The sequence below is a fragment of the Ictalurus punctatus genome, chromosome 1 (assembly GCF_001660625.3).
Source record: "Ictalurus punctatus breed USDA103 chromosome 1, Coco_2.0, whole genome shotgun sequence".
Taxonomy (NCBI): domain Eukaryota; kingdom Metazoa; phylum Chordata; class Actinopteri; order Siluriformes; family Ictaluridae; genus Ictalurus; species Ictalurus punctatus.
In genome coordinates, this window is record NC_030416.2 from 27,264,214 (window position 1) to 27,291,691 (window position 27,478).

Here is a 27,478-nt window from a genome sequence, read left to right on the forward strand (position 1 = left end):
TTAGTAAAATGCATGCCGGTCATCTTTTTTTGTTGTTTAAACGCCATCCATCTTCTATACCATTGATCCTTTAGGGCCAGGGGAACCTGGGGCCTATCCCAGGCAGCATCGGGCACAAGGCAGGGTACACCCTGGTCAGGGTGCCAGTCCATCGCAGGGCACAATCATATACACACTCACACACCCATTCATACACTACAGACACTTTGGACATGCCAATCAGCCTACCATGCATGTTTTTGGACTAGGGGAGGAAACTCGAGTACCCGGTTGAAACCCCCACAGCACAGAGGGAACATGCAAACTCTGCACACACAAGGCAGCAGCGGGAATTGAACCCGCAATCCTGGAGGCATGAGGCGAATGTACTAGTCACTGTGGGCCCTGTTTAAACACCATCATTACACCTAATTGATCTTTATGATCACACAACTGATAACGTTTGTACCTGAAATTACATCCATACATGTACATATTTATAAATACAATGCAAACTGTCCTTTCAGATGGTGTATGTGTGTTAACATGTTTTCATATGATCTAGAGGTCATTCAAATGTCTACAAGACTAGACTTAATCAGAGTTTAATGTTCACAAAACTGCTTGCACCTATGCACCTGTTGGATTGATATAATTCACATGAATTCTGAGCAGGCTGTTCAGATGTAGGTCGCGTTCCATCAAATCTATATCAGAGTTGAGTACACATATGAAATTACCTAAACAATGATTGAACAATGATTTCCACAGTAATGTTTGATATTTGCATCCTTTAATGTTCTGAATAATCACATAATGTTCTACAGTATGGTCTTTGTCTATGCAGAAGTTAATATTTAGGACAGCCACAATTTAAACTAATTTATGTCCAAATTCTGTCATATGTCACAATACCGCAGTTTATTCCCAGCATTAAAGGCTTCAACTTGAAGTGTTGATAAATATTTGATCACTTGCCTGGAAGGAAAACCACAAAACTCAAATGTGTAGGAACCATCTGATTTAAATTGTAAATAATTATACTTGCAGATCTGTGGATATACACAGGACACTACTGCAACTGCACTTCATTAATTTTATTGGCTATAACTTGAACACAGTGTAACCAATACAGTCCTGCTGACATTGTGACCTTGAGCAAGGCACCTCATTTAAACCAGCTCTGTAAAATCCTCGCTCCAGCTGGTTAATATTAACTGCCTTGAGTTAAAAAAAAAAAAAAAGAGCAAACAAAATGCAAAACATTTTCATTTCACAGCATGTGTACAGTTATAAAGGATGTCTCAGGCTTGCTGGAAGAAAAGCAGACCCCCTCATGCATGAAAGATGTTAATTTATAGTATAGCAAAAATAATGTGCTGCACAAGCATACAAGAAATTCAACTCAAAAGAAGGCCCATCAAGAGGTGAAGATGTTGCCAATATTTTGACTACAAAAGTATGAATTTTTCCATGCTGTTCTTGGTGGCTCTGTCCACAATTCCACATTTGGTTTAATTAAGCAACTAAAGCATGAATATACTGACCAAGTACGCAGTTACTTGATGATTGAAAGATGAGATAACTGAGAAAAGTAAATCACACTCACACAAACACAGTTCACTGACAAAGCAGCCTTTAAAATGCTATACTTTCTCTAGCATCAATGTAAATTGACTTGTATCAGGTTTTCAGCTTATATGAATGTGTATTCTGTATAGAATCAGGACAAATGCTTTACATTGTTTAATTTTTTTTAATCAGACCACTACTGTTTTGCAGAATATTTTATTAAAAAAAAGAAAACCCCCCCCCACACACACACGAAACCTGGAATTAACACTTACATGATTCGATACTTTCAGCCATTTTCATAAATGCAAGTAAACACTGACCACTTTAATGCTGCAGGAAAATTGTTATTGTAAATTAATGTATTTCTGGTGCAAGTATGAAAGCAATATTGCACAGCCCTTGGTCATTTGTTTCTTCGCATTTAAATCTTGTCATCAGAATGAAGAGTAAAGCCCAAGCCTGCGTGCCGCCTCAGACTTCCTGGGACATTTGAGCTGGGGGAAGGGGTAGTATGGACTCATGGGAGTATGAGTGGACCGGGAACTCCCACAGCTCAACTGTCTGGACAACACTGCAGGTGCAGAGAACTTTCTGAAACCCTCAGATCCACAATCCTCCTGCAGTTTGTTGCTGAGATGATGTTGATTGGCGTAACCTTCACAGTCCTCAGATAACTGATCGCTTGAATCTGTGACCTCCACACTGTGCATTGTGTTATCAGTAGAAGTTGATGTTGAGTCTCCAGTGCTAGTCTTGTGGTCACAGGGTTGAGATTGACTGGTGTCAGGAATCAAGCAGGTCTTACGGTACATTCCCAGGTGTGTGCGCCACGTGGCATTGTCTGGATCTGTGACAACGTCAAACTGAGGTTCTTGGACAGATGCCTGCCTCATAAGGGTGTGTCGGGCCTGTCGCAAGGGAACCACGTTGACCAGGGATTTGCCAGAGATCTCCTCATTGGTGGATGGTGCTGGATTAAAAAATAGGTTACAGGAAGAAGTAATGGTAGGTTACAGATCTTACAGTAACAACAAGAAATTGTCCTTGGCCTAGAATATACACTTCAATGCAAGTTTGAATAACATTTTTTAAAATCGATGAAATATGCAAGGAAGGATTTAAAGATTTAAGTTCATTATTGCAGGAAACAGCAATTGGTCAAAATGTGTGTGTTAAGATATTAAAAGAAACAATTAATTATATTTTTGAGTGTGGTGACAGTCTAAACTTTCAGGACTGCTATTTGTTTTGGGTTTTTTTTCTACTAGCCATTTGTCTTTTAAGCCTTTCTTCAATGCTGTGAAATTCTATTTTAGGTCTTTTTTGTACCCCCATGATCCCACTGATATTTAACTTGATTGCTTAAATGTCTGTGCCTGTTTGAACTTTTTATGGCTTAAAATGAATGAAAGTAAACGAGATAGAACTGCTTTAAAGTCATTCAACAGTTTAATGAGGCAAATTCAAATAAATCAGCTAGAGCATGCAGTCTTTTGAGCCTGCTAATAAGCATAATTGCACATTTAGTCTCAATTGCTGTAATATTTAGGCTGCAGCAATGTGTCTTCAATAGGAAGACACCACTAAATGAACATGGGGTTCAGTTTTGTAGATAAAGTGAAAGATTTTACTTTTATTTCTGGCAGGATGTTTTGTACTCAGCTGTAGGCTACAGTATATGTCCTTCTACATGGCAATTTTGCAGCTTTTTGTGATGTAAAAAACAAAGTCAAGATAAATCATGTCAGAGCTTTTTCCACATTTAATGCGATATAGCAATCAACAAAATTAAAGTGAAAAAAAAGAGGAACATTTTGGGGTGGAAAGAAAAAGTAAAAAAAAAAAAACTTGCAATAATCTTTTTTCTGTGTTCAGAAACAGGTTTCTGTGCTCAGAACTAGTCACATTCAAACTCATGTTCAGAAGTCGTTATCATCTACATGTCATCAATTAAGTGATTCTGTTTAACCCCAAATAAAGATCAGCTGTTTATTTGTTTGCTGTAGGATTTTCTTAACAACTTGGTTTCAACGTGCCTCTTGGAGAGATGGTCCACAAAGTGCTTACAAAGCATGTATGGGATCTCACTGTTGAAAGACATGACTCAGGAGAGGGGTACAACAGAATTTCCAAAACATTAGTGGAGAAAATGGGGCACCACAGTGACATAAGAACAGGCCAGAAAAAGCTTATATGGGAGGCTGTGAAGAAACAAAACGAGACCTACAACAACATTAAAGGAGCTGCAGGAATATCTACAAATACTCCTCAAAGCCACATTCTAAAATCTAGTGGAAAGCCTTCCCAGTATAGTGGAGATTATTATAACAGCAAAGGGGGGTACTATAACTGGAACAGGATGTTCAAAAAGCACATATGGGTGTGATGGTCAGTTCTCCACAAACTTTTAGCTAGATAGTGTACATACTAATCACCCAAAACCATGTGGCAAAATGTGTTATGGTACATGAGACCAAGGTAGAACATTTTAGGCATAATTCTACAAGAAATATTTAGTGTAAAAACAAGACAGCTTATCACCCAAAGAAAACCATACCCATGTTGATGCATGGTGCTGGCAGCTTCATGCTACAGTATGGGGCTGTTTCTCTTCAGCTCGGACTGGTGCTCTAGTCAAGATATCTTGGAGCTGTATAGCTCCAAATACCAATCTATTTTATCACAAAACATGCACGCCCCCGTTTCAAATTTCACCTTCCAGCACAATAACGACCCAAACGCCAAATTCAAGTCAACAAAGGAAGAACGACTCTATCAGAGCTCAGATCTAAATTCTATTTAAAAAAACAAAAAACAAAACAAAACAAAACACATGGAATGACTTGAAGAGGACTGTACACAGGAGATCCCCTCACAATTACATAGATCTGCCCCCCCCCCAAATCAAAATGTGTCAATTTGGTAGACTCTTACCCAAAAGGCATGAATGCTGTGTATAACAAGCAAAAGGTGCTTTAGCAAAGTGCTTTCTTTTTCCTAAAACCTTCCTATTTGTTTTTCCCTTGAGTCACATTAAAGGTGGAAAAAGATCTGACATGCTTTATCTTGATTTCATTTTCACATCCTTTTTTATATCCACTGTACGTGTACTGCTCTATGCATGTATGTGTACTATGTATTTATTGACAGCATTAAATTTTTTTTATTATTTAAATACATTTCCCCTACTACTCCCTGCTGAAAAAAACAACAACAAAAACCAATAGAAACCCTCCTAGAATTTGCAATAGTTATAATGGGGATTGTATTAGTATTAATGAAAACTGTAATGGTCCCTGTGGGTCTGTACTGGTCATTTGTTGCCTTCTTGGTGGCATGTTATGTCTAGTGGATACCATTAAGGACCAATAATGGTAAATGTTTTAATGGTTAGCTGATGAGTTGTAATGGTATTTGTAGTGGAAACCATTAGAATTTCTGTAATGTGTTTTTTTCCTTAGCAGGGCTGTTATTTATATTGGCACCTACCCAAAAGATAGACAGACAGACAGACAGACAGACAGACACACACACACACACACAGAGATCTTCCAACATTCTGAGCAACAACAAACATTACATTACTCTAAATATGTAATTGTGTTAATCATGTCCGCACAGGACAGGAGCTGAATCTTTCTGATGTGTGATGGGGTGATCTATAAGCACATGGCAAATACACTAAGCAGGAACACCTCCACCAAGGAATTTCTTAAGAAAAGTATTGGACGCCATGATAGACAAGTTAACCTGAAAACAAATCAAAACTCAACTAACAGACAAAGCATGTCTCTGTCAGACTAACAAAACAAAATCTCTCATCTTTAACATTCTGTGACATTTATAAGGTTCTCTCTAAACCATTCAATTGATTAAAGATAAAACCTTATAATCAAGGGCTTGAAACAAAATGAACACTAGGTGACCAGATCCAGGTGTTAATCTCAGCACATCAAGTCTTGGTGTTATTTGTAAAAAGAAAATGTTTAAGATTAAATAGTTAAACAATATTACTGATATATAAAAGAATTGACTTTGCACCTGCTGGGACACAACAGAAAGTCGTGAGCTGAAGTTGAGCAGCAGGCAATTGGGAATCGCACTTTCTTTCCAGTTTCCGTCTAAAAAAACAAACAAACAAACAAACAAAAACTTTTCTTACCTTTCGCAAAACAAATCACCCTGGTTTCACGTTTCTGCTTCTCCCTGATGGAGTTGTACTGCTCTTGTAAAAGCGCTATGTCCATGTTTGTCGGCAGGGAAATGGAGTCGGTGTGTTCCTCCTGCTCGTGCCTCGTTTCCTCTCCGAAATGTGCCGACTTGAGGAGCTGATCACACGGACACGGCCAGTGAGGGCAGCACGCAGACGCCATCCTGCCCCCCTGCTCCCATTTAATTACCCCAAATCCATCCACTGCACGCGGATACCCACTCAGCTTGATTTTCCACTGTATGTGAGCTAGAAGTGAGTGGATAAAGATTTACAGATACACATAGCTACAGTGTGCACACTGGCACTGACACTGTGCAAATAAACTGGCAAATAAAGGAGGGCAATTTCAAGGTTGCACCTATTTATTATTATCATTATTATTATTAAGAGGAAATCATCATGCAGTACAGTGGGGATATATATATATATATATATATATATATATATATATATATATATATATATATATATATATATATATATAACAGTCTACATAGCCATGTTAATAGGCAGGTTTTTGTTAAGTCAGAGAATGACACTAAGAGAAATCATGTCAGATCTTTTCTCACCTTTAATGTGCAATTGCAAATAAACTGAAAAAAATAAAATAAAGAAAAACTTACAATAAACTGGTTGCATAAGCATGCACACCCCTTAACTAATACTTTGTTGAAGCACCTTTTGATTTAATTACACCACTCAGTCTTTTGGGGTAAGGGTCTATCAGTGTGGCAATATTATTTCCCTACGCTTTATGGCAAAAACATTCCAGATCCTTCAAATTGTAATTCTCAAGTGGTCCTGTGCAGTCTGCTTCCGGTCACCCTACAGGTTTTTAGTTGGATTCAGGTCTGGGCTCTAGTTAGATCTTTCAAAAACATTGACTACGTTCACATATTAATTGGAATTTGGGATTATTCGAATTAGTATTGAGTCATGTGTAAACGCCGTAATCTGATTGCCAGATTCAGATTAAGACAATATTCTGATTCCCCAAATTCTGATTCTCACCCTTGGGTTATTCCTGTTTTAATCCGAAATTTGATGCATGTAAACAATTTATTCAGAAAATCCACTGAAAGGAGATATATGCATATGCTCAGTTCGGAAGAAATTGTGGTTGCTAACAGATGGTTAATGTAGGTTAGATATTTAGGAACGGCAACTCAGGCATACTTACAACAACCATGTATACAGGAATATTCCAGTGCCTGTACACATATAAACATTGTATTTATAATACGGCCGCAACCCAAATATAGATGTTAAACGGAATTCGATGTGCACGTAAACATAGTCACTAATCTTCTTTGTGTGTTTTGGGTCATTGTTGTGCTGAAAGGTGAAATTCCTTTTCATCTTCAGCTTACTAGCAGGCACTTGAAAGTTTGTACTGAAATCGACTGGTATTTGAAGCTATCCATGATTCCCTCCACCTTGATAAAAGCCCTAGTTCTGGCTGAAGAAAAGCAGCCCTAAAGCATGATGCTGCCACCATCATGCTTCACCGTGGGGAAGGTGTTCTTTTGGTGAAGTGCTTTTTTTTTGCACCAAACATACCCTTTGGAATTTTGTCTCTTCAGAGAGTAACCAGTACTTGTCAGATATTCCTGCAGCTCCTTTAATATTGCCTTTGATTTCTTGGCAAGCCTTCCTGGTAAGTTTTTATTTTGCCCTTTTGTAAATTTTGGAGGGACGTCCTGTTCTTGATAATGTCACTGTAGCGTTCCATTTTCTCACCTTGTTTACGATGGATTGATGGTGGATTTTTCCTTTATAGTTCCATTTGCATGGTACATTATAAATGTTTTTATACCTGATTTTTATAATGTATTATAAAATAAACTATCCGCAGGGCTTTAGTGTCGCTGTGTTGACACATCGTTGTTGAACTAATGGGTGAGACTGACAGTGACAGGTAGGCAATGCCATTTGATCATTTTGCATGTGATTAAAAGTTTGGTTCAAGTTTTATAATTTCAAATATGTACACAAACAGTCTACAGAATCCAGTATTCATTTAGGTTGTTTTTGCTGTTGCACCCCTATTTAAAACTGACCGGATCATTACACAAATTCAATCAGCAGTCAGGCTCAAAAGCCTGCAAAAAGGTAGTAAATTTACCTGAAAGTGACTTTATATAGATGTATAGTCTAATGCATTAACACAGTGAGCAGGTGTTTATTTTGTTAAGTCTTGGCAAATTTTGCTGTGAAAGAAAAATGACACTGCCAGAGGGATTAGCAAAGATCTGAAAACAAACAGTGGAGACCTGGAAAAGTCATTTGAGGCAAGTGAAAGAAAAGTATATTACTTATTATATACAGTATTACATGCACTTTCATTTCATTGCTTAAATATTAATAGACTATGTTAATATCTTTGACTACTTTGGTTGCTTGGGATAATGAAGGAAGCTGGTTTAAACATTTCGAAATAAGGGCATGCAAATTTTTGCACTTAAGTGTATATTAGTCTAGTTAATAATGGGAACAGTTTTGTATGATTTGTATCACAGTCAGCTTCATTAACAGCTCTATGCTTGGCTTGGACTGGCTGTCTCACTTTTATGACACTTAAAAAAGGTTTCTAAATGAAGCATTTTTTAGGCTACTGAAACTGTACAAGGCCCTTTTTAATAAACTTCGGCAGTCATGTACTGTAGAGTTAATGTATTTCTTGATGTAATGCTGACAAAATTAGAAAAATGTTCCTTTAAATAATTGTTATTGCTATTGCTTTAGCTATATTTTTTGTGCGATTTAAGTCATATAAAGGAGTGTTGGTGCAGTGGATTTGACTCTCTTTCACAAACTACCCTTACACTACACTACCCTTAAACTAGTGGACTCACATGTACTGCCTGTGTTTTATTTTCTCATGTGAGTTTTACACTGTTCATTTCTTTTCACATGTAGGGTGTCATTTACTTTTTCAGTTGTCATTTTCTTAAATGAGTAATTATTTTTCACGTGATCACACTGTTCACATGATATCACATATTTGTTTTAGGTCATTCTGTTTGTGTGCAATTTCAGAATATAACATGAAAAACAGATGATCACACATGATCACAGTTCTCATACACTATATACAGTATCTCACAAAAGTGAGTACACCCCTCACATTTTTGTAAATATTTGATTATATCTTTTAATGTGACAACACTGAAGAAATGACACTTTGCTACAATAAGTAGTGAGTGTACAGCTTGTGTAACAGTGTAAATTTGCTGTCCCCTCAAAATAACTCAACACACAGCCATTAATGTCTAAACCGCTGGCAACAAAAGTGAGTACACCCCTAAATGAAAAAGTCCAAATTGGGCCCAAAGTGTCAATATTTTGTGTGGCCACCATTATTTTCCAGCACTGCCTTAACCCTCTTGGGCATGGAGTTCACCAGAGCTTCACAGGTTGCCACTGGAGTCCTCTTCCACTCCTCCATGACGACATTATGGAGCTGGTGGATGTTGGAGCTTGTGCACCTCCACCTTCCGTCTGAGGATGCCACACAGATGCTCAATAGGGTTTAGGTCTGGAGACATGCTTGGCCAGTCAATCACCTTCAACCTCAGCTTCTTTAGCAAGGCAGTGGTCGTCTTGGAGGCGTGTTTGGGGTCGTTATGCTGGAATACTGCATACTGATCATGCTCTGCTTCAGTATGTGCTCCCCAGTGCTGGGAGCACTCATGCAGCCCCAGACCATGACACCACCACCATGCTTGACTGTAGGCAAGACACACTTGTCTTTGTACTCCTCACCTGGTTGCCGCCACACACGCTTGACACCATCTGAACCAAATAAGTTTATCTTGGTCTCATCAGATCACAGGACATGGTTCCAGTAATCCATGTCCTTAGTCTGTTTGTCTTCAGGAAACTGTGGGCTTTCTTGTGCATCATCTTCAGAAGAGGCTTCCTTCTGGGACAACAGCCATGCAGACCAATTTGATGCAGAGTGCAGCGTATGGTCTGAGCACTGACAGGCTGACCCCCCACCCCTTCAACCTCTGCAGCAATGCTGGCAGCACTCATACGTCTATTTCCCAAACACAACCTCTGGATATGACACTGAGCACGTGCACTCAACTTCTTTGGTCGACCATGGCGAGGCCTATTCTGAGTGGAACCTGTCCTGTTAAACCACTGTATGGTCTTGGCCACCGTGCTGCAGCTCAGTGTCAGGGTCTTGGCAGTCTTCTTATAGCCTAGGCCATGTTTATGTAGAGCAACAATTCTTTTTTTCAGATCCTCAGAGAGTCCTTTGCTATGAGGTGCCATGTTGAACTTCCAGTGACCAGTATGAGGGAGTGTGAGAGCGATGACAACAAATTTAACACACCTGCTCCCCGTTCACACCCGAGACCTTGTAACACTAACAAGTCACATGACACCGGGGAGGGAAAATGGCTAATTGGCCCCAATTTGGACATTTTCACATAGGGGTGTACTCACTTTTGTTGCCAGCGGTTTAGACATTAATGGTTGTGTGTTGAGTTATTTTGAGGGGACAGCAGATTTACACTGTTGCACAAGCTGTACACTCTCTACATTGTAGCAATGTGTCATTTCTTCAGTGTTGTCTCATGAAAAGATATAATCAAATATTTACAAAAATGTGAGGGGTGTACTCACTTTTGTGAGATACTGTAGCTAAAATTATGAGGACACCTGAGTATTGAAGATTCCATTCCAAAACCATGGGCATTAATATTGAGTTGTCCCCACTTTGCTGTTATAATAACCTCCAGCCTTCTGGGAAGGCTTTCTAGTAGATGTTGGAGTGTAGCTGTGGGGATTTATGCAAAATTCAGCCACAAGAGCATTAATGAAGTTGGGCACTGATGTCCAGCAAGATGGTCAGGTATGATGTTGGCATTCCAGTTTATCCCAAAGGTGTTCAGTGACGTTGAGGCCAGGGCTCTGTGTAGGCCACTCGAGTTCTTTCATAAAACAATCTTTATAAACCATGTCTTCATGGAGTTCGCTTTGTAAACAGGGGTATTTTTATGCTGGAACGGCTTTGGACCTCTTAGTTCCAGCGAAGAAAAAAATATAATGCAGCTTAAAAAACCATTCTAGTCAATTGTGTGCTTCCAACTTTGTGGCAACAGTTTGATGATATGGGTGTGATGGTCCGGTGTCCACATACTTCTGGCCATATAGTGTATTTTTGAATTACTTTATACGGTATAAAGAGGTGTTTATTATTTGAGGTCTTGATTTACACTAACGTGTTCTTTTGCATCAGTACAATGCATCTATTTATATTCTGTCTAGACACTCGTTAATTGTCATTTCATGTCGTTTTTATTTTCTTACAGTAGTGAAGTGGCTTCGTTATTGTGTTTAAGTTTAAAACAAACGTAGCCTTATCTGTTAAAACACTTCCGTGAATTGTTTAAGGAAAGTTAAACATTGAATTTCTCTGAAGCAATGTGTTAAGTCAGCACGTTTGGACTATCAGCACTGTTTCTGGGCTGTGGTCTTGAGTAACAGTGGCCAGAACAGGTTTAAAGATATGGAGGTTAAAGACATGGGATCACACTAACGGGTAACACCACCTAATTATGTTCAGGACAGGGCTGCATTTGCAGAATATCTGATTTGATCCTTGGTGTAAAATTAATCTTTTAGGTTGCATTTTAATTGTTTAGGCATTTATAAAGTCTAGTGAAGTCTCACTTCATGTTTTTGTGCACTGTCACTTTAAATACAGCAGCGCGCGCGCGCGTGTGAATGAACTTTTACCATCCTGCAAGAGAACACCACACCAAATGGCTGAACTAACAGACTCCCACTACTTAGGATTTGACTTCAGCACCCAACAGGTAGTCTAAAAGCATATTTATTATTATTATTATTATTATTATTATTATTATTCGTACGTCTTACATGCATGCTGTGTAACCTCCTTTGAAAGAGCGGAAGAACGATTTTTTCTCCCTATCCATATTCCGGGAAACCCCGCCTTCTCTCCTATGATTGGTCATCACATCAAACGTCACACGCTGTCAGCCAATCGCTGAAAACAACTAGACCCCAACTTTTAGATTGGCAGCAATTTAAAAAAAAAAAAAAAAAAGCTAAAAAAAATGCGTTTTTGTATCTTTAGAATATATTATTAAAAAAGAAGAACAATTCAAGCTCTACTAAATCATGCCAGTGGTGTAAGCTATTAGCCAATCGAAATCTAAGGGGAAGGATCAGCCGGAGTACGGGTGTAGAATTAGAAAATATGAAACTGCTCGTGAATCTGGAATGTTTAGAGCTTCGATTGAGTGTTTTGATAGAAATGCGCTGTGCTGTTTAGTTTATTGCTGTATTGGTAAATAGAGGTTGATATTTCTTGGTGTGGAGAGTTTGTAAAGGCTTAAAAATAACCGTGAAAATGAGAAAACACTTCCCAGGGTTAGTAAACCTGGAGGTGCAGTAATAATGATAATAATAATACTAAAAAATCCAAACACATATAGTGTATATAAAATAACACAAACACAACTTAATTTTCTAGCGTTATTTTTTTTGGCAAGGAAATCATCAAATATCATCAAAGTTAAATGATGTAATATGATAGATATTATATTCATGAGGGGGATGGTGGCTTAGTGGTTGGCATGTTTGCCTCACACCTCCGAGGTTGGGAGTTCGAATCCTGCCTCTGCCCTTTGTGCACAGAGTTTGCATGTTCTCCATGTGCTTCAAGGGTTTCCTCTAGGTATTCTGGTTTCCTGCCCCAGTCCAAAGACATGCGTTGTAGGCTGATTGATATCTCTAAATTGTCTGTAGTATATGAACGGGTGTCCAAGGTGTCCCCCCCTTGTGCCCCGAGCCCCCTGGGATTGGCTCCAGGCTCCCCAGCCACCCTGTGTAGGATAAGCAGTACAGAAAATGGATGGATGGATTATTCATGCGTACAAAATGTTTACAATGATGCCAAAACTCGATTGTTTCATAATAGTTTGCATCACATTTAGATTGGCAAATAACAACAAAAGCCTAAAACTTGTTAAATTTTATGGCATTATATTGAATGTCCCATCCATCCATCATCCCATCCATCCATCCATCATCCCATCCATCCATCCATCATCCCATCCATCCATCCATCATCCCATCCATCCATCCATCCATCATCCCATCCATCCATCCATCATCCCATCCATCCCATTACCAGCCTATCACTGAGCTTGAGGCAGTAATGGATCCTGAATGAGATGCAAGTCTATCAGGAATAGACTGGAATATTTTTGGGAGGTGGGAGGAAACCGGAGAACCAACAGACACAGGGAAAATGTGCAGAACAATTCACAGACACTAACTCAAGCTCCAGATCAAACCAGGGACACTGGAGCCATGAGGCTGCAATGCTACTAGCTGCCCATGAATGTCACATAATTGTTTGTTTCTTTTATATATATATATATATATATATATATATATATATATATGTGTATATATATATATATATATAATGTATATGTGTGTGTATATATGTATATGTATATATATGTATATATATATAGTCCTGCATGTTTAGTTTGTTCATAGAAGGTTCCATGTTCTTTGTTTTTGTGCTCTATGTAACTTGGCCAAGGAAGCCTATGGTGAGAAGGCCTGGAGTGCAGTCGTTGTTCCCATTCATCCCAAAGGTGTTCAGTGGGGTTGAGGTTAGGGCTCTGTGTAGGCCACTTCAGTTCTTCCACTCCAACCTTCACAGACCATGTCTTTATTGTGCTCACATTGTGCACAGGAGCATTGTCATGATGGAACAGGTTTTGGTCTCTTAGTTCCAGTGAAGAGAGACTGTAAATCTACAGCATACAAAGATATTCTGTATAACTGTGTTCTTTCACATTTGTGGCAACAGTTTGCGGAAGAACCACATATGGGTGTGATAGTCAGGTGTTCACAAACCTTTCCACAAACCTCTGCACTGATATTAGAAATTATGATTATTTTCTTCTCTTTTATTATTTTAAGCTGAAAGTTGTTGCCATCAATGGAAAGCTTCAAGTTATTTACCAGAGCAATGTCCAGTTTGAAAGCGACCTTCCAGAGTTCAGGTAGGCACATGTTTGCCCTCTGGATTGCTTCAGAACGTCTTCTTTACCTACAGCAGATATAGTATTGTGTTAAACTATCTTTGTTCTGTGTTTTTACCATACAGGACTCAGGGGGGGGTCTACATCCATGTGGACCAAGTGACTGTAACCTCTCCAGTGCTCATGTGGGTCAAGGTTAGGGGCACCGTCAGTCAGTTTGTTATTTTCAAAAGACTACTATAAAATATTTAACTTTTCTTGTCCATAATTGCATATCAGTTCTTGTTTCAGTTGTGAGTCGATTACTGAGTTAGGTAGTTAATGCAGATTTGCAACTGCAGGCACTCGACCTCCTCCTTGAGAAGATGAAGAGTGCTGGATTTGACTTCTCTCGTGTGAAAGCTGTTTCAGGCAGTGGGCAGGTATTCTGCACTCTCTTTGACTGCGTGTACTAAAATGAATTCAAAATGAACAAAGCCAGTTTGTTTGATGTGTTCATTGCAGCAACATGGCAGTGTGTACTGGAAAAAGGGAGCGAGGAAAACTCTGCAGTGTCTGGATCCGGGAAGATATTTACACAGCCTGCTGCAGGTACCGGTTGTTTTGATCAGAAACTCCACTGAGGAGAATTAACTTGATTTCCTTTTGAAAGTGTTCAAGGATCATCGGTCATGTGTGGTGTCAGGCTTCCTTTATACTGTTACGAAACTGTGACGGTTTAATGTTTAAAGTAGTGCCTTGTGACAATGAACATATTTAATATGAGAACAGAAGGCAGAACCTGAGCTAGGATAGAGAGTGTAGTGTTAATTTAGTAATATTGCTTTGATACATTAAGTGCTGTTCTGTCAATAGTAGAGGTGTTTCTTTACTTTTCTCTGAGTTCAAGAGTCATTGCATAGCAAAAGAGAGAGCTGTCAGCTGTTAATAGAAAAAAAAAGTTTAGTTTTTACATTTGAACAGGTGTGAACAGAAAATGTTAATACTTTTAAGTAAAAGTATTGGTTTCCCTACAATGATAAAGGTGTCCCATCGATGGCATGTTCCTGCTGCTGCACCCAGTATGGGATAGATGGGATAGACACCTGATCCATCACAACCCTGACCAGAATAAAGTACTGTGGCTGAGTGGTTAGCATGTTTGCCACATACCTCCAGGGTCCGGGGTTTGAGTCCCGCCGGGGCCATGTGTGTGCAGAGTTTGCATGTTCTCTCCGTGTTGCAGGGGTTTCCTCCGGGTACTCCGGTTTCTTCCCCCAGTCCAAAGACATGCATGGTAGGCTGATTGGCATGTCCAAAGTGTCCGTATTGTATGAATGGGTGTGTGAGTGTGTAAGCGATTGTTCCCTGTGATGGACTGGCACCCTGTCCAGGGTTTACCCTGCTCCCTGGGATAGGCTCCAGGTTTCCCCTTGACCCTGAAAAGGAGTAAGCGGTAGAAGATGGATGGATGGATGGATAATAATAATAATAATAATAATAATAAAAATAAATGATGGGCAATAAGGACATTGAATGAATAAAATGAAGGGCATTGTGTAAGATCTTTGCTCATTTAAACGTGGAACTACCTCATGAAAATCATACTTGAGTGAAAGTTAAAAGGTTTACAAGTACTGGGGTATTTAAAGTCAATAAAAAAACAACCCTAAATTAGTATGTAAGAATTTTTTTTTTTGCGTAGTCTCACTGCACGTTTGTAACTTTTCACATGCATGAATTCTTATGAAACGCTACACAGGTTATTTACACAGGTTATTTACACGGGTTATATTTAGGGGTTGAGTTGAAGATCTATTTTTCGTTCGTATGAAATCCAAAGAAAGGTTCTCATATGAAATCCAAAGACACATTTGTTTAAATTTTTTTAATATAAATGAACTTTTAATGTATGAAGAATGGGGGGAAAAAAGATGGGTTTTGCTATCTGTTCAAATCGATAGTGATGTTTTTAATGCAAATACATTCAAACTGATATGAACTTGGTAGCCAGGCAAAAAAGTCATGATATTTGAGGGATTCCGATCTTTAAATGAAAATTTAAGCCAAAAACAAAAAGCGACCCTTTTCCTGAAAATGTAATTGAGTAAGAGTGCAAGTACACAGGTAAAACACAAACTGAGTGCAAGTACACAGGTAAAATACAAACTGCTTAAAATGATAATAAATTAAAATGGTACTTACTAAATGATTCAGATGTACAGTATATAGAAGTGAGCCAGATTGTAATTCAATATAGATAAAATGCAGTACATTAAAGGGTTTATTTATAATCCAATATAAAATCTTGCACCTGTATATACAATGTATACGTTTCTATATCAGTTATATATGAACATGTCCGAACATATGTACAACCTCTATTAAAAACTCGTCTTGCCAATCAAATAATTTCACATTGTGTACATTTTTTGCAGGACACTCTGGGCTTTGATTAGATACTGTAAGCTTAGTTATTATCACTTGTTTGGTTTAAATGATATAAGAGCCAGTTTGAAAAGTGTGACATCCAACCATGTGTTCCTCTACAGCAGTATCTGCCACTGTATTTCTTTTTCAAGTCAGCTTTAATGACATCCCGAGCAGATTCCTGTTTAGTTGCATGTCTCTTTTTATAGGGTAGATTTGCTGTCCAGGACAGTCCTGTGTGGATGGACTCCAGTACTTCAGAGCAATGTAAGAGCCTTGAATGTGCAGTAGGGGGTGCTCAACAACTTGCTGATATCACTGGGTCACGGGCCTATGAGGTGTGGACCGCTAAAATCATTGTATACAATGTTACAGGCATCTGATCATCTGATATTAGAGCTGATCCGAAAATGCTAAACTTGGCTTAAACCTGGCTTATTTTGACCAAATTGAGCAAAGTATAAATAAATAATTTAATTATTTGTTATTAATGTTTTTAGCGCTTTACTGCAAATCAGATTGCCAAGATCTACCAGTTTCAGCAGGACAGATACAATGAGACTGAGGTAAGTGTGTAAACTGTCAGCAAATTCATAATAACTGCATCCACAAATATAAATAGAGTACATTAAATATAAAACAATGTATCTGGTTTTTTTTTTTGCTTTGTTTTTTTTTTATATTTGATTTTAATAGAGAATCTCACTGGTCAGTAGTTTTGCTGCATCTCTTTTTCTCGGTGATTATGCAGCTGTTGACTACAGTGATGGTAAGTTAAGTTAGGATTTCTATAATAATAAGAATAATTTTTCTATTTTTCTGCAGATGTTTATTTTTTTTAATGTTAGTGTAATTATTAAAGTTTTTTTCTCTACATATATTTTCTTGCAAGGTCAAAAAAAATGATTCTTTCATACTTTAATTAGCCAAGAGTTTGCTTAGTTTTCTAGGTCATTATGGTTTATCATTAGTTTGAATTGGTTAAAAAGATAAGGTTGTGGCAATACGATGAAAAGAAGTTGGAGGTGAATAGGCCGTGCCATGTTTATCTAGTACCTTTGTGATTAGATTACAGAAGCTTGATCGGATTTACTCTATTATCAGTCAATGCCAAGACTTGAGGTTTACCAGTATACTGGGGACTCCTTCCATAAATGTTAAATAAACATCTTACAAAATGTTTTACCAGATCAACAAGTACATATTTTCCTTCATTAAAAAATAATGCATTGAAAAAAAACTAACACTTATCATTAGGTTTTGATATGTGGAATATTGAACATACAAGTCCCTGTGAAGTAGCTGTTATTATAGAAATGATAATGTATTACAGCAAGTTCATTAATATAAATCTTTGATTTGACTATTGTCAGAGCTGCTTACCAATAAAATTCAAGAATTCCAACATTGCTATGGTTGACTCTATATGAGTACCTTACCTACGCATGCAATAGACTGGCAGCTTCAGTCAGTCTGAAAATTATTATTTCTTGCGAAGCCTCCTGCCTCATTCATCTGGGATATGGGGTCTGGAAGTTTAGATGGCTGATCATAGACTTGCTCTTTTCCAGTTTATGCATTTTTAAAAGAGAAAAATTGGTGCAAGCATTTTACTCTGAGAGAGGAGTGTGAGGCATAAGCAGGAATCATTGTTTACATGTATAAATATGTGCTCTAATTTAAGGTTCAGGAATGAATTTAATGAATATCTTCACTAAAAAGTGGTCAGAGCCATGTCTGAAAGCCACGGCACCTCGGCTGGCAGAGAAGCTGGGTAACCCCACACCACCCACTGCAGTTCTGGTATCACTCTTTTTCTTTGGTCCTATTATTTATTTATTATGTTGATTTTTTTTTTTTTTTTTTTTTTTTTTTTTTTTTTTTTTTTTTACATTGCTGTTGTTAGAAATGAAAAAGCCATGCTGAAAAATAGAACCTGCTGTGGATTCTTCCAGCTGCCGTTGTACCCTTTGCTGTGCTAGTGTTTTAAAGGGTTATGAAATGTTAAGATGCAGCAAAAAAGATGTGTTATTTATATAATACTGCTGTTTTTAATGTTTAATATTCACGTCTCTGCCTAGGGCTCTGTTTCTCCCTATTTTGTCAAGCGATTTGGGATGCCAGAAGACTGTAAAGTGGTGACTTTTACTGGAGACAACCCTGGTAAGGCTAAAACTTCCAAAGCAAAGCATGTTCACTTTAGTTCTAGTCAATCTAAAACACCTGAACCAACTAATCCAGGTGTTCAGTAGTGTCTGAATATGTACTAACTCTATATTTCTAACTATAGTAATTATGGAGATACTCAGGAATGTGGTTGTAAGACTGAGCACAATGGTGGAGCACTCTGTTTGGGCAGAGAATGAGATGGTCAGCTCGAAATGGGCTAAAGGCTCCAGAATTATTGGCACCATTCATAAAGATACACTATATGGCCAAATGTAGGTGGACACTTATTGAGTATTGAATATCCCATTCCAAAACCATGGGCATTATAATTTAGTTGTTCCCTCTTTGCTGCTATAACAGCCTCCATGCTTCTGAGAAGACTTTCCACTAAATTTTGGACCGTGACTGTGGGATTAATACCCATTCAGCCACAAGAGCACAAGAAGTCGGGGATATAGTGACCTGGGTGATGTCCATCAAAATAGCCTTGCATGAAATTGGTCTTCTGGTATATCCCAAAGGTGTTCAGTGGAGTTGAAGTCTGAGCTCGGAACAGGCCACTTGAGTTCTTCCACACAAACTTTGGCACACCATGTCTTTATGGAAATTGATTTGTGACCATGTCGTGCTAGAACAGGTTTGAGTCCCTAAGTTCAAGTGAAAGGATATTTTAATGCTACAGCATACAAAGACATTCTATACAATTGAGTGTTTTCAGCAGTTTGGAGAAAAACCACATATGGGTCTTATGGTCAGGTGTCCACATGCTGTACTTTTGGCCATATAGTACATTTAAAAAAAATTATGATTAAAAGTATTTATGGTTAAATCGCTGAAAATATGAGATGAACCTTTATTTGAAGTACATTTAATCTGAGAATTACAAAAACACATCAAGGTTATTGGCACCCTGTATTTAACACTTTGCACAACCTCCCTTTGCCAACATAAAGGCACTCCTATTATGCTTGATGAGATTGATACTCCTCAATACACAGTCCCTTCAGATCCTCCAGAGTCCTCAGTCCTCTCTTGTGAACACCGCTGTTCAGAATTTTCCTCTGGTTTAGGTCATGGGTCTCAGATGACCATGCTAAGAGCTTGTTTCTGTGCTAACTGAACCATATTTGTGGATTTGGATGCATGTTTTAGATCATTATCTTGCTGGACGATACAACCATAACCCAGTTATAGCCTTTGGCAGAGGCAATTCTCCACAGAGACATTTTTTAATAACCATTTTAACTCATCACTACCAAAGGTGGCAGTAATTCTGGTGCTCACGGTATTTTTGTAATGTAACAGTTTGTAGGTGTAATATAAACACAGTGTCTCATTACTGACATATTTTGACATGTGGTAGATAATCACCTTGTGTTTTAATTTAGCCTTTAGATCAAAATGTCATTTAAAAATCATACATTCAGTCAGGTGTTGAACAGTAGTGTAGAATATGTGTAGTAATTGGTGTAGTATCAGAGGTATACTGTATTTGGAATATCATGGGTACACTGTAGTTCTTTTCATTTTATATTTGTGTCTGCTGGCTTTCTCACACTACTCAGTGAGGATTTATAGTCACTAGATGGCACTGAAATGGCATAATTTTTCGTCCCTCCCCCAGCACATCCTGTTGGCGGCTTCCAATGAACAGCGTTGCCAGTTTGGGTGGTTTCCCATCTAACAGGGCTGTTTTTTAATCACATTTGGCTGGTATAAATGGCCTTGGGCTTGGAATGTACTGTAATTTGGGCTCTTTTTGTTGATTGTGTTAAGGATGGAATTTAGCAACCACGCTATATTATCTTGTAGTAATAATGATGATAATAATAATAATAATAATAATACTTGTAATTAGATTAAGAAGGTGTTTGAAATATATTAAATTTATATTATTTGAACGATATTTAATTTGTATATTACATCTAAATATCAAAGGGTCTAGGAAGGGTTTTATGGTGACTTGGGAGGATTTTAAACAGCCTGGAAGCAGCATGTGAACCTTACAAACTTGGAGAAAGTGGAAAAATGAGGGATGTGGGATGTGAAGAGGGCATATTCTCACTTCTGGCCACGTGCCTGACTCTCTCACCTCATTACTCCAGATTTTAATAGGTCCCCCTCCCCTAATTTGCAGTCATAACCATAAAACCAACCCTTATGCCAACTGTCATTCATGTCTAGTCATTATGACATCTCGCCCAGCATGCCAGAGAGATTCACCAGTATGTGATAAGTTTATTAGTGATATGTGCCTTTACAGTACTACTACTGTACCATGCATTACAAATCTTTACATTCATATCATAGTTGTTACTGTCAATGAGAAATCAGAGGTCAAGTAGTAAAACAACTAATGGTGAAAAAGAATAGTGTTTGTGGATGTATGATCAGAGCCATATCTCCCTGCAGTTCTTGCCTGGTTTCCCACTGAAGCTAAGCAGGGTTGAGCCTGACCAGTACCTTGATGGGAGACCTCCTGGGGAAAACTAAGGTTGCTGCTGGAAATGGTATTAGTGAGGCTAGCAGGGGGTGCTCACCGTGTGGTCTGTGTGGGGCCTAATGCCCTAGTATAGTGACGGGGACACTAAAGTATAAGAACAGCACAGTCTTTTGGGTGAGACGTTAAACTGAGGTCCTGACTCTCTGTGGTCACTAAAAATCCCCGGACACTTATCGTAAAAGAGTAGGGGTATAACCCTGGTGTCCTGGTGAAATTCCCCCATTGGCCCTTCTCCATCATGGCCTCCTAATAATCTCCATCTTTGAACTGGCTACATCACTCTCTCTTCTCCACTAATAGCTGGTGTGCGGTGGGCGTTCTGGCGCACTATGGCTGCCATCGCATCATCATCCAGATGGATTCTACACATAGTGGTGGTTGAGGAGACCTCACCCTATGTAAAGCACTTTGAGTGTCTAGAAAAGCTCTATATAAATGTAACTGTTATTAATATGACGAATGTCAAATGTTCACTGGAAAATTTAGCTGTTTTGTGTTTTATATAAATATATAGTATGTAATGTATGACCGCTCTGCCTGTGTTAAAGCGGACATAAATGTCTGCAGTCCAGAATGAATGAACAGCAATGTTCCTGCTGAAGTACTGAAATGCTCTTATGGGATCATCAATCTGTGATACGAGAGGTCCCTGTATGTATCATGACCCAACCCTAGGGCAGATTTATTCCTCTTTTTTACTGCAAAAGAAACAAAAAACAGCACTAACTACCCATGACTAAATATTTAACCAAGTTCGCGCTACCAACCAAATTACACCATGAAAAAGTAGCTGTGGTGTGAGCTGTAAATTGCAGCCCAGCACACATGCTACACCACTGTGTTTTACAGTTAGAGTCTGTTTTTCCACCCTCACTGTAATCTATCAGCATCACCTTGATTGCCAGGATGTATATTAGATTGATGACATTCATTGGGACATTATCAGTCCCTGCATGATGATGTTTTAGAAAGGAGCTAAATTTGCACGAGATGAGTAATACAGGTGTGACAGTTCTGAAGTAACTCTGTATATGTAATTAGATTTTCCCTTTTCAGGATCCCTAGCAGGGATGCGCCTCCAGGAGGGAGATATAGCGGTAAGCATCTCCCAATTTCTCAGAGAGATGGACTTCAGCTTTATTTGGTTAGGGGAGTGAGTAAGGTAATATGTAAAATGCAAATGTTTTAGTAATACCTTTATACTGCATGTTTCACAAATGAGGGAATATCAGAATAGATAACCAGCTGCTACCCTTTCAGTCCCTAAACCTTGTAGCTTATTATTCAGTTCTTTTTCTTAACGAGTATGGTTTAGTAACCACTATGAATTATTCATTAAGTACTATAAGTGAAACTAATAGAAAAATGATGTAGTTAGGAGAAAAAGGAATTTTGCATAACTTGTTCAGGTTTTTATCAAGTACCAAATCCACTCTGTGGCCAAAAGTAAGTGGACACCTGACCATCACACCCATATGTGGTTCTTCCCCAAACTGTTGCCACAAAGTTTGAAGCAAACAATTGTCTGTGTGCATGCTGTAGCATTACAGTTTCCCCTCACTGGAACTAAGGGCTCCAAACCTGTTCCAGCTTGTAGTGGAAGAACCTTGCACAGAGCCCTGACCTCAACCCCACTGAACATCTTTGGGATGAGCTGGAACGCTGGCTGCACACCAGGCCTCCTCAACCATCATCAGTGCCTGACCTCACTAATGCGTTTGTGGCTGAATGAGCACAAATCCCCACAGCCAAGCTCCAAAACCTAGTGAAAGTCTTCCCAGAAGAGTAGAGGCTGTAACAGCAGCAAAGGGGGGACCAAGTGTGGAATGGAATGTTCAGCAAACATATATATTGTATGTGTGTGTGTGTGTGTGTATATATGTATGTATGTGTGTGTGTATATATATATATATATATATATATATATATATATATATATATATATATAATGTATGTATATGTGTGTGTGTGTATGTATGTATGTATGTATGTATGTATATGTACATACATATATATGTATATGTATGTGTATGATCGTCAGGTGTCCAAATACTTTCGGTTCTGTAGTGTATTAACATGGAATTGGTCATTTTGACACCAGCCTCTCTGTTCTCTCTCTCTTGAAGTTAATAAGACAAAAAAGTGCATTTTATCATGCTACTAAGAAACCAAAATGACATATATACAAGTCCCTGTCAAAGTTGTTACTTTAAAATAAAATAATGTATTAGAATGAAATATAATATAGTATATTTCATTTATATTTAATATATATTTGTATTTAATATATTTTATATAAACTGTGCAGCTGGAACTACTTTCCTGCTGCAGCTCTAGAAAATTAATCAACACTTTCAGAGTAATCAGAATTGAGAATTTAACAATGCTGTGATATGAAGAGATTGAGATGTACAGTATCAGACTCGCAGGACTATGAAGTCCATGTAAGAACTTCATTTGACCTCCTTGTCCTTCCTCCATCAGCTTTTCCCACATGTATAGCATTAGTGGGAATGCGCTGTGCTTATTCATATTCTCTCTAGCATGTGACTCTAGCATTTAACTCAATCTGACTGATGAACATAAGTTCACGGGTTCACACTTCAATACCTGTATCTGCATAGCTTATTCTAAAGCAGCACAAGGTCTTGTCACTAATCTTACTAACGTTTGTTAGTCATTAAATTCATTCATTCAGCTTCAGTAACTAATTTCTCCTGGTCAGGGACGCGGGGGATCTGGGGCATATCCTGGGAACACCGTGCATGAGGTGGGAATACATAGGGGTTAGAGTGGAATGTTAAATTAATTTGACAACATGGATTCAATGTTACTATTAGATGCTGTTCTCAGCATTGACTAATGTGGAAATGTGACGTTTCTGATGTATCTATGCTTTGAAGCCACAATCAGGTTTCCAGAAATAAAGCTTTTAGTATTTGTTTCTGGAGGCTTGATAAATTTGTGATAACATTTTGCAAGGAATATGCCAATTTCACATATTATCAAATGGTCAGGTGTTTTTTTTTTTTTTTTTTTTTTTTTTTAAATGTGTTGAGACTGTAAACACTCAACTGATAATCTTCTCCATTGCATACAAGTCTACTTCCATAATTTTTAGTTCTTGCCTTAAAGCAGTCATGAGCAATGTGCCATCTTTCTGATGTGTCATATTTGTTAGCGATATAAAAGAGAGAAGTCAGCACACTATGTATATCCCTTCACTGTTCTTAAAGATGATGCTACGCATCTGACATCCCTCTAGTGGTTTTCTGTCAGCAAACTGTATCATGTTGAATGGTTAAGTGATTTACATTTGCATCCAATTATAATACTACTACGCACTACTCTGGTCTGCTAATAAATTCTCATATGAAGCTGCACTTTTTGAGCTCCATTCCGTTGTCCTCTTCCCAAATTTAACTGCTGGTCATAGCACATTGGGGTGTGTCCAGAACAGAATACTGCCTTCATGCTGTGCTGCTTATGCTCTCTATTATGCCAGTCATCTTCTAAGTCACTGCTTTTTAATAGCTATGCAATTAGCTGAAGGAAATGGTTTGAAATCTGCTTCAGAGACAGCATACGTCACCATGTTGCCAGGTTACTGACATAAATGGGCAGCTGTGAGAATGATTTGAGCTTTTTATGCCTCACAGGTGAGCCTGGGCACGAGTGACACTGTGTTTCTGTGGATCAAGGAACCCAGGCCTGTGGTGGTAGGACACATCTTCTGCAACCCTGTAGACTGCCTGTCCTACATGGCTCTAATCTGGTAAAAGTATTCTGCATTACACTAATATATATATATATATATATATGTGTGTGTGTGTGTGTATGTATATATATATAAATATAAATAATCCCAATGAATACAATAGACACTTTTGATAAATACAAAGGCACAGTCACACTTGAGCTTTAGGCAGGACCATAGAACATCTAAAAGCAACAGACCTGAAGATTTAAGGAGCTTGGGAGTAGGATACAGTCTGAATATAACAGTAATGCAGGGAGGAGCAAGTCTGTTGGGGGAATTAAAACAATTACAGTGCTGTGTAAAAGTATTTGCCCCTGACTTCTTTTGTTTTTGTGTATTGTTTCAGAATTCAAAATCTAAGATAAAACAAAGACAACCTGAGTAAACACAATATACATTTTTTAAACAATAATGTTTATTGAAGCAAAAAAGTGATCCTTTGTTTTATGTTTTATTTCCTTTGAAGATCGAAAAACTATTTAGTATGAAATATACACAAAATCCAGAAGAAATCACATTACTGAGGTAAATCCAGTGTTATAAAGATGACAGTTTGCATTATGCAACACAACATGTGTCACTTTTATTAGGAATTACACAAAATTAGGCAAAAGAAGCATGATACATTGTACATTGAACTGATCTATGCTTTCCAAGATGAAGGATAACAATAACAGGATGTTTTTTTTCATGATTTTTTTTTAATTCATGCAGGGTTTCTAAAACACGTTTGCTCCTCTCTTGTCATTCACCCTTTAAAGACAAGCCATAAATCACAAAAGGATTTTTGGGGACAGTTGTGATGGCAGTTGGCACACACTTCAATATGCCCTTGGGATGACCTGCCACACAGAAGGGCTAAAATCAGTCCCTGGAAATTGTTGTCTCTTGATTGCAAAATAGCCAAAGATTCAAGATGGAAAAAAGTCTCATAGGTATTTCGTATGTCCTCTTCTTGCTTTCATGACAGTATACTGTATACTCAAGCTGGCATGGGCTCCCCAAGTTTGGGCAAAATCTCATGATCCATTTTAGATCAAGTCCATAGGAGGAAAATCTGGCTTTTTTTTTTTTTTTTTCCCCCCAAAGCAGTTGATATCACAAATGTGTTTACCTTTTAAATAGGGATCTAGAAATAGTGAAGAATTTTGAATATTAAATATTGAAGATATTGAAATCTTACTTTCTTTGTTTATTTGTGTGGTATTTGTGTGGGGGTGTGTGTATGAGAGAGAGAGAGAGAGAGAGAGAGAGAAAGAAAGAAAGAGATGGAAAGTAACGCTGACCTTTTTTTTTTTTATCTTCCCCAGTATAATGGCTTTGTGTATCGAGGTTCTGAATGGCTCAGTAATGGCTGAAGGCCTTTTTGAAGACTCTTGAAGCTCTGTAGGCATGTAGCAGACATAAAACTCAAGTGCCTTGCTCTCTAAAACTATATGAATGGCTATGGGGAATTATCAGGCTAGCTGCTGATTGAGGCACTGGTAAAAGTCGCTCTCATGCTGCCTGCAGAAAAGACCGCAGTATGATAGCTGTAAATCCCATATGTAGTAGCAGTCCTTATGCTAACTTTTAGAGTTTTTATTGTATTTACAGGTACTCTGAAGAAAGATTCCTATGAATCAAGAAATGAGGCGCTCTTACCGCAGGCTCAAATTATGAACAGTAGTTCTGTTAAATAATATAAAACCTGTATTTACTTATTTTTGTTTGATTGAAATTCAGAATGTAGATTGTAAATGTATGAATGTATCTCTATTGAGCAAGCCAGAGGTGACAGTAGCAAGGAAAAACTCCCTGAGACGATATGAGGAAGAAACCTTGAGAGGAACCAGACTCAAAAGGGAACCCATCCTCATCTGGGTTACAACGGATAGTACAATTATAAATAAGAAATTCCCTTCTATAACTGTGCTAATACTACATGGTCAAATAGTGCAGCTGTGTAACCAGGAAAATTCATTACAGTTTTTACATGAAGTCTGTTTTGTTGAACTTTTCCACTGTTCAGTGATTTAGAATTGAGTGCAAAACTGTTTGTGGCAATTGTAGTCCTAGCCATCATAACATAACTGTTCATATGATTTGGGTCCAAAGCCATCTTATGGTTATTCACTGGTACCATCCCGGGCAATCTCAGTGATCTGTAGGATGCACTATGTAGGACCAGCCTCAGCAGCAGCATGTGACTTCCAATTGATGAGAACTCCAACCAGAAGTAGGACAACCAGAAGTAGGGCATCAGGATGGATCAGGCAGGTCCGAAGAGCAGAAGGGGTCAGGATCACTGGCATCTCAGGAGCATCATGTGTAGCTTGACAGAAAGAGAAAAGGAGAGAGAGGGAAAGGGAGGGTATAAATGTACTTTGCCTGAGTGCAAGCAGGGACTCCAGCAAGACTAGCTATGACAGCATAACTAAAAGGAAGAGCCAGAAGGGAACAATAGTATAGTATAGTACTGTTGTGTATGAATGAGATTTTTCTGTTTAGCAAAATTGCGACACCTCTTTGTTTGGTGTTGTAATGGGCAGAGAATACGTCGTTGAATTGTGGAGTGTGGAGTTTGTGTCTGTCTGATTCTGAGAGATGTGTTTCTTGAAGTAAGCATATATCTGCGTTAAGTGTAGTGAGATGCTGTAGTACTTTGGGTTTTTTTTTTTTTTTTTTTTTTTTAACCTGAGAGCCAATACCATGGATATTCCATGTCAGGAATTTGATTGTCATGTTTTTCAGAGATCTCTTGCTGTGTTCATCAGTAGTGTACTATAGTTGTATGTTAATGCATAAGTGTGAGATGATATGCTTGGTGATATGAATGGGAT

At 38.2% G+C, this 27,478-nt stretch overlaps 2 protein-coding genes across 6 annotated transcripts in view; one reads left to right on the plus strand and one right to left on the minus strand.

Moving 5' to 3' along the window:
- Positions 1 to 1,061: 1,061 nt before the first annotated feature.
- Positions 1,062 to 6,060, minus strand: LOC108271369 (uncharacterized protein C9orf152). Its single transcript, XM_017478943.3, has 2 exons — positions 5,717 to 6,060; positions 1,062 to 2,524 (listed from the first exon to the last, which is right to left on the minus strand). Exons 1-2 carry the CDS (start codon positions 5,925 to 5,927, stop codon positions 1,989 to 1,991), a joined length of 747 nt encoding a protein of 248 aa, XP_017334432.1. The 5' UTR covers positions 5,928 to 6,060; the 3' UTR covers positions 1,062 to 1,988.
- Positions 6,061 to 11,247: 5,187 nt separating this feature from the next.
- xylb (xylulokinase homolog (H. influenzae)) overlaps positions 11,248 to 27,478 on the plus strand; it is a 64,736-nt gene continuing 48,505 nt past the window's right edge. For 3 of the 5 annotated variants that reach the window (XR_006983137.2, XM_017478911.3, XM_017478928.3), the window contains exons 1-13: positions 11,250 to 11,324; positions 11,490 to 11,601; positions 13,754 to 13,836; positions 13,941 to 14,010; positions 14,157 to 14,237; positions 14,320 to 14,406; positions 16,434 to 16,562; positions 16,725 to 16,790; positions 16,921 to 16,993; positions 17,909 to 18,027; positions 18,306 to 18,387; positions 21,953 to 21,993; positions 24,556 to 24,671. Coding sequence is in view for 4 of the 5 variants with exons in the window: in XM_017478911.3 (XP_017334400.1) it covers positions 11,548 to 11,601; positions 13,754 to 13,836; positions 13,941 to 14,010; positions 14,157 to 14,237; positions 14,320 to 14,406; positions 16,434 to 16,562; positions 16,725 to 16,790; positions 16,921 to 16,993; positions 17,909 to 18,027; positions 18,306 to 18,387; positions 21,953 to 21,993; positions 24,556 to 24,671 (1,001 nt within the window). In the remaining variant the exon portion in view is untranslated. Of the gene's footprint in view, positions 11,325 to 11,489; positions 11,602 to 13,753; positions 13,837 to 13,940; positions 14,011 to 14,156; positions 14,238 to 14,319; positions 14,407 to 16,433; positions 16,563 to 16,724; positions 16,791 to 16,920; positions 16,994 to 17,908; positions 18,028 to 18,305; positions 18,388 to 21,952; positions 21,994 to 24,555; positions 24,672 to 27,478 lie in introns of those variants that run through there. The other 2 variants (XM_017478920.3, XM_047157997.2) reach the window with 2 other exon arrangements.